Source organism: Petaurus breviceps, unplaced genomic scaffold (genome assembly GCF_028583685.1).
Source record: "Petaurus breviceps papuanus isolate PSGF00001 unplaced genomic scaffold, PetGlider_PUasm1.0 490, whole genome shotgun sequence".
Taxonomy (NCBI): Eukaryota; Metazoa; Chordata; class Mammalia; order Diprotodontia; family Petauridae; genus Petaurus; species Petaurus breviceps.
The window spans coordinates 23,352,663-23,364,135 of NW_027186352.1; the positions used below are offsets into that span (position 1 = coordinate 23,352,663).

General features: G+C 39.0%; 1 protein-coding gene across 1 annotated transcript in view; it reads left to right on the forward strand.

Moving 5' to 3' along the window:
- CDK1 (cyclin dependent kinase 1) overlaps positions 1-8,749 on the forward strand; it is a 470,854-nt gene extending 462,105 nt beyond the window's left edge. The window contains exons 6-9 of the mRNA XM_069101843.1: positions 1,557-1,727; positions 3,899-4,062; positions 4,180-4,321; positions 8,423-8,749. Of these exons, the coding sequence (XP_068957944.1) occupies positions 1,557-1,727; positions 3,899-4,062; positions 4,180-4,321; positions 8,423-8,521 (576 nt within the window). The 3' untranslated portion in view covers positions 8,522-8,749. The remainder of the gene's footprint in view (positions 1-1,556; positions 1,728-3,898; positions 4,063-4,179; positions 4,322-8,422) is intronic.
- Positions 8,750-11,473: the final 2,724 nt, after the last annotated feature.

Below are 11,473 nucleotides of genomic sequence, written 5' to 3' on the forward strand. Positions count from 1 at the left end.
TCTGTTCTGTTCCAGCGTGGAAGGGGCTGCTCAGGGAGATGTGTGGGTCTCTCACTAGAGGCTGGAGGACCATCTTTCCATTGCGGTGTAGAGGGCACTTTGCAATTGTTATTTGAATTGAGCTTGCTTCTAAGCTCCCTTCCAGTTCTGATTCTATAAGTGGAACATGGACTTAACTGAAGTATTTACTAGTTCACATTCCTTACCTATTTTATTCTTTTTAAGCTATAGCTTAAGATGAATGTTTTCTAGCACATAATAATACTTGGAACTTACTTCCTTATGCCTTTGAAATTTGGGAAGTGTGAATACCTATTCAAGCATTCTTTTAGCTAACTATTATGTATCAGGCACTGTGCTAGGCACTCAGGATAAAAAATAGGAAAAGAGAAGAAATTCCTGCTCTCTGGGACCTCACAGTTCCATGGAGGGAGAGAATATGATGGTGTGGAGAGTATATAGAGCAACTATGTGTGCCTCCAAACCCCAACCCCTTCCTAGGCACATTATTTCTGCAAAGATAGGTAGATTCTATAGAAACCATCAGAAAGAAGAATGGCACACCGAAGATTGTTTCCCCTGGGTGCCATGAAATAAACACCAACATGTCTTTTTTTTCTTCCCTTTTTGGAGGGGCAACTGGGGTTAAGTGACTTGCCCAAGGTCACAGGCCAGTTTTGTGTTAAGTGTCTGAGGCTGGATTTGAAGTCAGGTCCTCCTGACTCCAGGGCGGGTGCTGTATTCACTGTGCTACCTAGCAGCCCCCAACATGTGTTAATGGGATGTTGTAAAATGATGACTTAGATCCTCATAGGACACAGTAAATTACTAATGAGCAGTTGTGTCCTTTGTAGTTTAATATTGGAATGTTGGCTTTTTGGGGTATAAGTAATCTTGTCTTCATGTTTCCCTGTGTTGGAAGAATCAGTTATAACATGAAGTGCCTATTAGTCTTCTGTTAATATATATTTTAGTATACTCTTAATTTATATGTGACAACTTATGTACAACGAGAATTTATTCTGTTGTAAATATCTTAATTTTTACATTTCTGGTGCTTTGACTGGCTGCATGTATAGCCTCTTGGTAAAATTCCCAAAACGTGTTTATGATGAAGGACTTTGGATATTGATTAGTCTTTAGCAATAGGGGTTTTGCCCCTATTAAACTGTACTTAAATTTAAACCTTTATTGATAATACCTTTTTATTAACCAGGCACTTCAGAGGATTGCTGTCACTCCTTTAATGATGATTTTTATAATAGATGTCAACACAAAACTATTTTCTCCCAAAACGTATTGGAGGGGAAAAAAAATGAAGTGATGAATATATAGAATGGGCCTGTGTTTGCAGTGGCAGTGAAGACAACGGTCACTCTGATTTAGCTCTAGAAACAGGTTTTATAATAAAGAACAAAGTACAAAAAATAGGGCTATGAGAGAGCCCAGGTGGGCTGATCATTTATGGTTATTATCACATAATTTCTTTTCAATGTATTAGGAGCAAAAGGATTAAAATGTATTTGAGTTCCTAATTTATTTTCATTTTTCTTCAGAGTTATTTGTACCAAATCTTACAAGGCATTGTCTTTTGTCACTCACGAAGAGTTCTTCACAGAGATTTGAAACCTCAAAATCTGTTAATAGATGATAAAGGTGTAATTAAGCTAGCTGACTTTGGACTTGCACGGGCCTTTGGAATTCCTATAAGGGTCTATACACACGAGGTAAGAAGAGTTAAAATATTTTTTTAATTGGAATTGATATTTCCTAACTATCCTATAAAATAGCTTTATATTTCCTTTTTTCAAAAATTCTTCACTTATAGCTGAAAAGAAGGGTTCTATCCTAAAACTCTCATTTTTCCTTGTTTAGTGGAGTTTTTGTTGAATAGGAGTCAGGAGACAAGATTCCATCCAGAGCCCTGCTTATTAGCTTGGTCAATTGGAAAACATTGATTAAGCACCTATTGAGTGCCAGGCCCTATGATAAGGGATGGGGATCCACATAAGAAAAAAAAAAAGACAGTCCCTGCTCTCAAAGAAGGAAGACAAGACCCAAAAGGAGGCTGATGGGGTGGGCAACTGGATCCTGAGGTTTCACTGGAGCGATCTGAGCCCTCTCTGAAGGAATGGCTGATGTTCTTGGAGCAGAGCAGCCGGCAGGCAATGAAGGGGTCCCACAAGTTGCCCAAACACCTGAGGCCCTCGTTCTTATCAGAGGGGGTTCTGGGGCATCAGCAGAAAGATGGGTGCTGGAGAGTAGAACCCAATTGGGTCCTTCTGTTTGTATGAAGCCTTCAGGAGTTTCTGAGGGCCTCAGGCCCTGATTAAATGTCAGTTGACAAAACATTTATGAAGTACTGTGCTACGATAAGGCAAGCACATTCCTTGCCCTCAAGGAAATCAGTTCCTAATGAGGCTGATGGCATATATGAGATAAATTTGGGGTAGATGACAGGTATTCTTAGGAAAATTGCTAGCAGCTGAGGGGACAGGATGGCCTGGGAGCTGAGTCTTGAAAATCCAGGGTGCTCTAGGTATGGGAAAGTGCCAGGGCAAAGCTTGGGGTGGGAATGTGGGGGTAACTGGCAGAGCTGTGTGATGGAAGGAGCCTGGAGAGGTGGGCAGGAGCCAGTTTGTGAAGAGCTTCAGAGGCCAAACAGGTCTGGAGCTGTGGGCCCCCCTGGAGCTTACCAGGCCTGTACTTGGGCATCAAGCAGGATTCCAGTTCCTCCCCCGGTCATGAGACATAGAGGGGAGTGAGGGTACCAGTGCTAGGCAGCAGGATGAGGGGGAGAAGCTGCCATGGGAGCACTGTCCACCAAGCCATCCCACCCTGTGAGTCACGGAAGCCCCTGAGCTTCTTGTTCTGTAGAATGATAGGCTTGGCCTGATGATCTCCAGACCGAGGGTATGATTATTTTTTTAAAGTAATAGTCATCCTTTTACCCCTAATTGTCACATGCCCTTCATGTGCTTTGGATGAACATGCATGGCTACATCTTCACCCTTGAGTACCTAGTCCTGATAGGGCTGAACAGTATGGTTTAGGAGGCCTCAAAGAGTGGTCTGAACAGGAGAGGGTGGGAGCATGTGGCATTGCAGCTGCTCCTGAGGGATAGGTGCATCAGAACACCCCAGACAGATGCGAAAGCACCCATCCCATTGGGGACATGCATGGCTTCCTTTGGTTGGGCAGCAGCTACTGTGACCACTCTGAGAAACTGGGTGGCTCCTGTGAAAGTGTTAGTCCTCTAGTGACGAGTGAGAGCTTTAATGGGGAATTTCTAGTTTGGGATCATTAATGTGCTTGACTACATTTCTGTTTTGGCATGTCAACATGGACTGCCTTGTTTATATTTACTCTGTATTGTAGAGATGACCTGGGGAGCATTCTTGTGTCATAGTCCACGGTCCTTTTTAATCTCTACACAAAAGATAATACTGATGTAATCTATAGCTCTGACCTAAGGAAATTTTTTTTAGATGTCTAGATGTCTCCATTTATATTGTCATAGTCAATATACATACAGGAATTGAGGGCTAAATTCTGCCTGCTGCCTGTTTTTTGTATGGCCTTGAGCTAAAGAATGGTTTTTACATTTTTAAATACAATAAGATATTATTTAAAAATGTGAAAGCCATGGTTTAACTCCTTGGTCCTGCAGAAGTGGGAGGTGGGCTGGATTGGGCTGAAAGTGGTGAACCTCTCTGATAAAATATTTTTTTCTTAATTACTTGAAAAAGAGGAAATTATTTCTAGCTTTGCATTTTGCTTTTCCTTTTGAGGATACACCAAGTGAAGCATCAATCCACAGGTCTTGACAGATGTCTTATTTCCAACCACTATACATTTGGTTCAATTGTATAAACCATTTTAAATTCCTGTGTTTTAGGTGGTAACACTGTGGTACCGGTCTCCAGAGGTGTTGCTGGGGTCTGCCAGATATTCCACTCCTGTAGACATTTGGAGTATAGGCACAATATTTGCTGAATTGGCAACCAAGAAGCCCCTTTTCCACGGGGATTCTGAAATTGACCAGCTTTTCCGAATCTTCAGGTATCATCACATGCATTTCCACTTTGTTCCCACAATACAAAAAAACTAAGATGCACGTATAGTGTGTCTTCCTGCCAGAGTAAGGAAGGTATATTTCAGTAAACTTTTGTGTTGCAGGGCTCTGGGGACTCCTAATAATGAAGTGTGGCCGGAAGTTGAATCGCTGCAGGATTATAAGAATACATTCCCCAAGTGGAAACCAGGAAGTTTGACATCACATGTCAAGAACCTTGATGAAAACGGCATTGATCTGCTCTCTGTGAGTAGTCCACCTTGAAAGCTCTGGTGGGGCTTTACCATAAACCCAGTTGTTGAAAATGTGAAAGCTTCTGTTCTCTTGGTAGTTTGTTTTATGTTATATACAACATGCATTTTAGAAGGGTATACTATATATGTAATATACAAATATATATGCAGAGATCGAACTGATTTCTGTATTGAACTAGTTTATTCAGGGTTTTCTTTACCCATGTTTTGAAGGGGAGAGAGGCTGGGTTTTTTGTTTGTTTTGCTTTTTGGTGCAAGAAATCTCAACCATTTTTACCAGAGACCAACTACAGTAGAAAGGATATTGTTTTTTTTGGCAGTTGAATCTAGAAGGGTTTAATTTATACTTTAAGTACTTGGAAGAATTATATTAGAAAAGTAAAGTAAGCTTTGGAGCACAGGAATGCTGGGCAGTAAGAAAAGAAAGATGTGAATTGCCCTGGGCTAGAAGGAGGCAAATAAGTGGAACTAACAGATAATTAATCTAGCCAGGTGGCCCACATTTCTGGGAGGGGTTTAGCAATTCTTTCTTTTTCCTTTTTGGTGCTGTATTATCTTCCTTTAACTCATCATCAAGTTTTTATTTAAAAAGTTTAAATTTATTCACTGTTCAAAATGTCAGTGAGAAATGTTAAGTTTGTTCAGTCTCTGCCTCCGTAATTGGTTACATTCTGAGCTATTTATTTCAAGACACTTTGCATTGCTTCTACTTATCTTTTTATTTTGAAATACTGAAATTTATGGCTTCTCTTAAGATTTGAAAAGGAAGGGAAAAAAGATCAACTACCAGTAGGTCATACTTTTAAAAATTGATTTCTGTTTGGGGATTCTATTCTTTTCGTTTTCCTTTTTGGGGTTCTGTACCTGCTCAGTTTCTGATCTTGCTGATGTCCTGAATTCTCCCTTCAGCTCTATTGCTTGTGATCTTTCCCTTGAATTCACTAGGGAAGTTTAGCAGGTATTTATTATAAACTCTTTTCTCTATCCTTGCCACTCCTTTCCCCACATATCCAAAAAGAAAGAATATTCTATAGTCACTTAGTCATTTAGAACAGCCTTTTCTCCTTCACAAAATAAATTTCTTAGTCTTATGAAGTCCACAGAAATGTTGATTCTCTTATTTTTACAGCACTTTGTCCCAATGTCTCTCCTCTTGCCCATGCAGTGAGCCATTCTTATTTTAAAAAATGAAATGCTATGTATTTATACATGCATTTAGAATCTGTTCCTTCCACTGGGCCCCCATTCCCACCCCAACAGAAGAAAGAAAACTAAAATTGACCAAAGACTCAAATTTTCACATTGTTCCTGCATGAAAATTGGTGTCTGCATTTTAAGTTCATCACCTGTGACATTGGGTGAGGGTCTTGTTTTATCTTCAGTTTTCTGGACCTAGGACTGATCTTTGCATTGATCATTGTTATCAGTGTTATTTTCAAAATTTTTCTCTGTATCATTATTGTTTAAATTGTTTTTGAGGCATTCCTGAAAGCCACCAAGACATCAATCAGATAGAAGGGTGAATGTCCCCATCGTCCTCCAACTCCCCAAACAAGGAAGCTGCGTCCTTTTTTTCCTTCAGCTTTGTCACTGTATTTACATCACATTAGGTTTGGGGTTTCTGGTCTTTCTATCGCTTCTGCAGTTTTCCTCAGTTCGAACAGAATTCCTGAGCCTCTGTGTTTTCCAGATTCATTGTTTCTTATGGGGCAGTCGCAGCAACATTTGTTACACTGTTGAAGTGTGTGTGTGCGCATGTGCTAACTTGTTTGGCTAGTCTTGGTCAGTGTTCATCTGTTTTATTTCCAATTCTTTGATTTGACAGCTGTGGCTATAAATATTTTGGTGTCTCTGCTTCTTTCTGTCTTGGCTCCCTTATGTAAGACCAGAGGTGGCTTCTATCTCCAGGTCCCAGGCTATGGATTCCTCACATTTTACAGTGATGTTCATCAGGAAGGAAGTGGCTACTCTTGCCTTTGGCTAGAAGGAAATTCTAAGTGAATGTAATTTCTTTGATTCTGTAATGCAGTCCCTCACCCCCCCCCTACTTATGTGTATGTTTTTATTTTTTTTTTAATCTTAGGAGCTCTTAGGGTATGTTTAGAACTTTGCTTATTTTCCATTTTCAGTGCCTGATCAGATCTAGTTTCTATTTTGTGCATACAAAAATGAGTTTGGAATATAAGGTTCATTCAAACTCATGTATGCTAACCAACATTCTCTAATTTGTATTGTTTGTCATTCACAGCTTATGGATTCCATTGTGTTTTTTTGCTTTCAAACACAAAGTGAAAATTACTGTTGTGTCTGTGTACATTTGTGAGGGTTAGTTCGTAGGATCATAAATCTAGAGCCAGGAGAAGCATGAGAGGCCATGATGCCTAGCCCCCTCATCTCATAGGTGAAGAGCCTGAGGCCCAGGGTCCCAAGGTAGCAAGCACCAGAGACGAGCTGTGAGCCCAGGGCTTGGGACCCTGGAGATAAGAGCTAAGTGCTCAGGGGCTGCCACCTCTGCCGTCAGTGATCTTGTCTTGTCAGCTCCCAGAATTCCATTATCAACAGACAGCATCTGAGAGGGTTTGGGCTCCTTCCTCTTGGCTCTTTTTCTACTTTATGTACCAAGCTGCCCCTTTGTTGGGTGAGCAGGAGTCTCATCGGTGCTGTTTGGCTCCTCTGTAACCAGCCTCTCTACCCAGAATCTCCCTCAGGTAGGTCTGGTGTTTTGTTTTGGCCCTTTGGACTTTGTATCCTCTGACCCAATGCCTTGGATATGGTTGAAGCAGAACCATTTCTGGTCTCAGGGACCAGAATTAATTATTCTAATTACTGAGTCCAGCTGCTTGGAAGTATTTCAAGGTTTTCTTGATTTTTTTTTTTAAACACCATGGTCATTTTGTTGGTATATACACCCGCCCCCTGAGCCTTCCTTGTCACAAATTAAAACAGTGACTCAAAGCCAACTAGTACTGTGATCTTGGTGGAAGATGTCTGTCACCTCCTGTACGCCCCCACTGCCCTCCTCCCCTTCTCCAGATGTAGACACCCCTCTCCAAGGAAGGAAAGAAGGTGGTCTTTGGTTGTCTGGTTGTGTTCATTATTGTAGTCACTGTGGATGTTCTGATCCTGCTTCTTTCAGGTGGTAGCATTTAATAAAAATAAGTGTATTTTCTCAGTCATTTCTTAATGATATGATTATGTTCCATTAACTTAATGTGCATCAGTTGATTGGTTTAGCAGCTCCCCAACTAAAGGGCCCCTGCTTTGTGGAAGCATCTGCTTTAGATGCCTATGAGAGCAACACCAGGGCCAAGAAACATTGCAAAGAAAACCCAGATCGACGTTCATTCCTGTTAGTTGTGGTGTAGTTTGCTAGGCTTATCTGTTCATCTACAGATCTCCTCTACTGTATCATGATTTCAGGGACATTTGGAATGCACTTAGCCTAATGTCACTTTATGGTCAATCTAGCACTACTTCAATTTGAACTAAAAAGGTTCCTTAACTTTTTCAAGTGTGTACATTAATTTTTGACTAATATCAAGTCAGCTCACTGGAATATGCACACTCTGATTCTATCCCTACTCTGATTCCTTTTGCTTAAGACATACCGAAAACAGGATTGAAACAGGTACAGTTAAGTGCCTTGATTCCTGCAAAAACATCTTAAGTTGCTCTTGCAAATGACTTTCTCTTAGCCAAAAAAGATAATCATTTTTATTTTTCCTGGCCTACTTTTATATTCCTACTTGTAAACTATAAGCCTGAAATGCATTTGTGTTTGAGCATGGAATTAACAACAAAGAAGGAGGTATTGGCACCTAGAGTTTCTTAGTACTAATGTTTTTTGGGGGTGTGTACTCCAATCAGTGCTCTTGGTTAAGGCTGGCAAGAATGGCATTTAAAATTTTCTGAAGTGAGTGAGACATTTGTGCTGTGTGTTTAAAAGGTTTGTGCTTAAATCTTACAAAAGCTTTCTGACATTAACTTTTTGCTTGGTGATTAACATTAATGTATTAGAAAATGTAAATAGATAATCTATTTAATTTCATTGGTACAATTTCTTGAATGAAGTTTCCATTTCTTTCTTTTTCAGAAAATGTTGGTCTATGATCCTGCCAAACGAATTTCTGGCAAAATGGCCTTGAACCATCCATATTTTAATGACCTGGACAGTCAGATTAAGAAGCTCTAGTTGTCCAGCCCAGTGATTCCTGGGGTTTTGTATCAAGAATGGATAGTCCTCTTGTGATGTCAACATTTGTCTTTATATGTGTGTTTCCTATCTCTGTTGTAAAATTGAGCTGTCCTCTTTTTCCAAGGTGTTGCATAAAACTGTAAATATCATTATAATGAATAATGCTCTATGTAGATCTCATCAGTACAGCTGTTTTGTTTTCTATAAATAAAACTGTAAATCCAGCATTGATGTGCAGGGCTTGGGGGAAGTTGGAGCTAATTTTAAAACAATATTCTCCTAGAGTTTTTGCATGTTTGAGATGTTATTTAGGAGCATAAATCAGACTCAACTTTTATTATGTTATAAAATATCTTAGATCCTTCCCTGGGTATTTGTATGTTTAAATTGAATTCTGATTGCCTACAACAATGTGAAATTTAAATTTGTCTTAGCATCAAAACCAACCAAGTGAAAAGGGGAGTTAGGGGTATAGGACTTCAAATAATTTACTCAATTAAAACCCTAAAATCACTAATTAAGTTTAGATTATTCATGTGGTAGGATAACGTGCACGCATATATACCTTTCCCATGGCTTTCTGCTTTTGTAACTCAGAATAGAGAAATGATACGAATTTGGCAATCTACCTCAGTGCCTTATAAAACTAAGCATGAGGGCATGGTAAGGGCTCCTCATAAAAATTCACCAATTATTCTGTTGGCAATTTTAATTATGAAATTGTTTGAATGGATTCCTAGACTTTGAGTAGAGATAGGTATCAACCATGGGAAGGACTTGGCTGAGCATATGTACAGTTTACTAAGGTCCGATTCAAGCCCTTACAGGACATAATCACCATTTCATTTATCAGTTATTTATGATGAAGCACACCGTATCTTAACTAAAACAACTATTTTTTGAAAATGAAATGTGTATGTAAATAGAATAATGCCCAATAATGATGATTGCTACCTTTACTATAATTGGTAATGCTACTCAGAGTGGCTTCCTAACAGTTTTTGGTTATAGCTATGAATGAGCCCTTACTTTCTGAAAGTGTTGATAGGTTTTTTGGGGGGGGGAGGGCCCTTTGAGGGAGATCTGTGTAAGAAGTCGTATGATATATTTATGTTAGACCCTAGAGCTATATTTCCCAAACACTTGGCTAGATAGACCTTCCTTTTCACTCTGCTCCGTCCTCTTTGGCCTACCAACAATCTGTCATAATCAAAATCATCAGTCTACATTGGTCGTCTTTACCCCCATGTAAACAGCCTCAATTGCCTGGGTTCTTTGGGCTGCTTTTGGACACTTGTTTTCTGCCATGTATACAGTTATCCTAAAAGGGGGCTGGGAGTGTTACATGGCTGCTTTTGGCCCTTCTTAAGAAGTCAAAGTAAATTGACCCTGTTTGCTTTTGGATCCTGGGACATAGACATTTCATTTTAAGCTGCTCTGGGAACCTTCATGGATTCATTCCCTTGCTAATAATTTGACTGTGGAGCTATTCTGAAATTCATTTGTCTCAGATATGTTGATAGCAAGACCACAAACATTTGGAAAGAGGGAAGACGACTGGTCAATTTTTCCATTCTTTAGAAAATGACCTTTTGGAACATATTTACTTATTTATCCTTATCTGTATGAAATAGATAATTTGTGCATAGTTCAGCATAAATTAGGAAAGCATTTTGCAGTAATCTAAGTTCTGAGTTATAAAAGTTAATATTAAATGATAGTGCTAGTTAGAAACTTTTTTGCTCTATGTTGATAAAAGGATTTCACTACATGAAATTTAGTTTTAGTTTTTAGTCAATATAAATGATTCTAATGAGCACTTGGGGTTTTTTGGAGCAAGCTGATTTCATCTTGGTTGACTCTGCCATAACTGAAGTAAGAGGGATCAGAGGAATCTCTAGTGGGTTACTCGTTTGGTTAGGTGGAAGGCATTTACTGAGAGCCACTGTTTTCAGGTTAATACATAAAGTTTTAGCAACTATTGGGTGAATATAGAAGGATTAGAGGCTCCCTCTACCTTTATAGCATTTGTTTTAAAAATAAAGAAAATAGAGGCATAGTACATGTTCTGCTGGAAAGTATAACTAACTGGCACTTTACATGACATTTCAGACTTAAGGGATGGATAATAAAATTGCAGTTTACAATTATACGGATGAATGTTACTTTCTTGAAATAACTGTTATGATTTATTTTCCACATAAAACCAAATTATTTAGGTCCATATAGTTTTACACGCTCATCCTGCATAGTCTTAAATTTCAACTTCCTGCCTAAGAATTCTGACCGTTAGTACTGTTGAGTTACCTAAATAACTCAAGGAATTAAAACTAATTGAACTGGCTGTATCCTAAGGACCTGGGCATTTATGGTTCTTTATGTAAAGGAACAGTTTAATCCAGGAAAATAGAGGTTCTGTTGGACTTTAAATGGAATTTGTTAATCAGTACAAGGTGTGATTTTTTTGCAAAAATGAATTTTTCATCTTTTATCAGGATAGGTACAACAGACTGATAGCTATGATCTTCCCCCCTCTGTCTGGAACTTTGGGTTTGTGAGCAGCTTGACTGATAGGTGTCCATTTTCAGTAGTTCATTTTGTCTGAATGAGTAAATTTGGAGGCAGCTTTTGTAAAATCCCTCCGGCCAAAGGTATTGAAATAGCTGCGGTTTTGAGAAAGGTTCTGAACTGGAAATAAAACTTGGGGAGCCCACAAGAACTCATTCTTATACTAGGAGTGGGGACTTATAGTAGGACCATTTGATCCACAGAAAAAGTGCACCACACCCAAATAGTGGCAGTGGAGAACTGTTTAAAGGATGCTAAAATGAGTCAATGTATGTGAACAAATGATAGCATATCTAAATTGTTATGAAGGATGGTTAAAAAGTGCTTCACTGAAACTAGAAATATTCTTAGAAATTGTCGTAGAATAACAAAAAATCAATT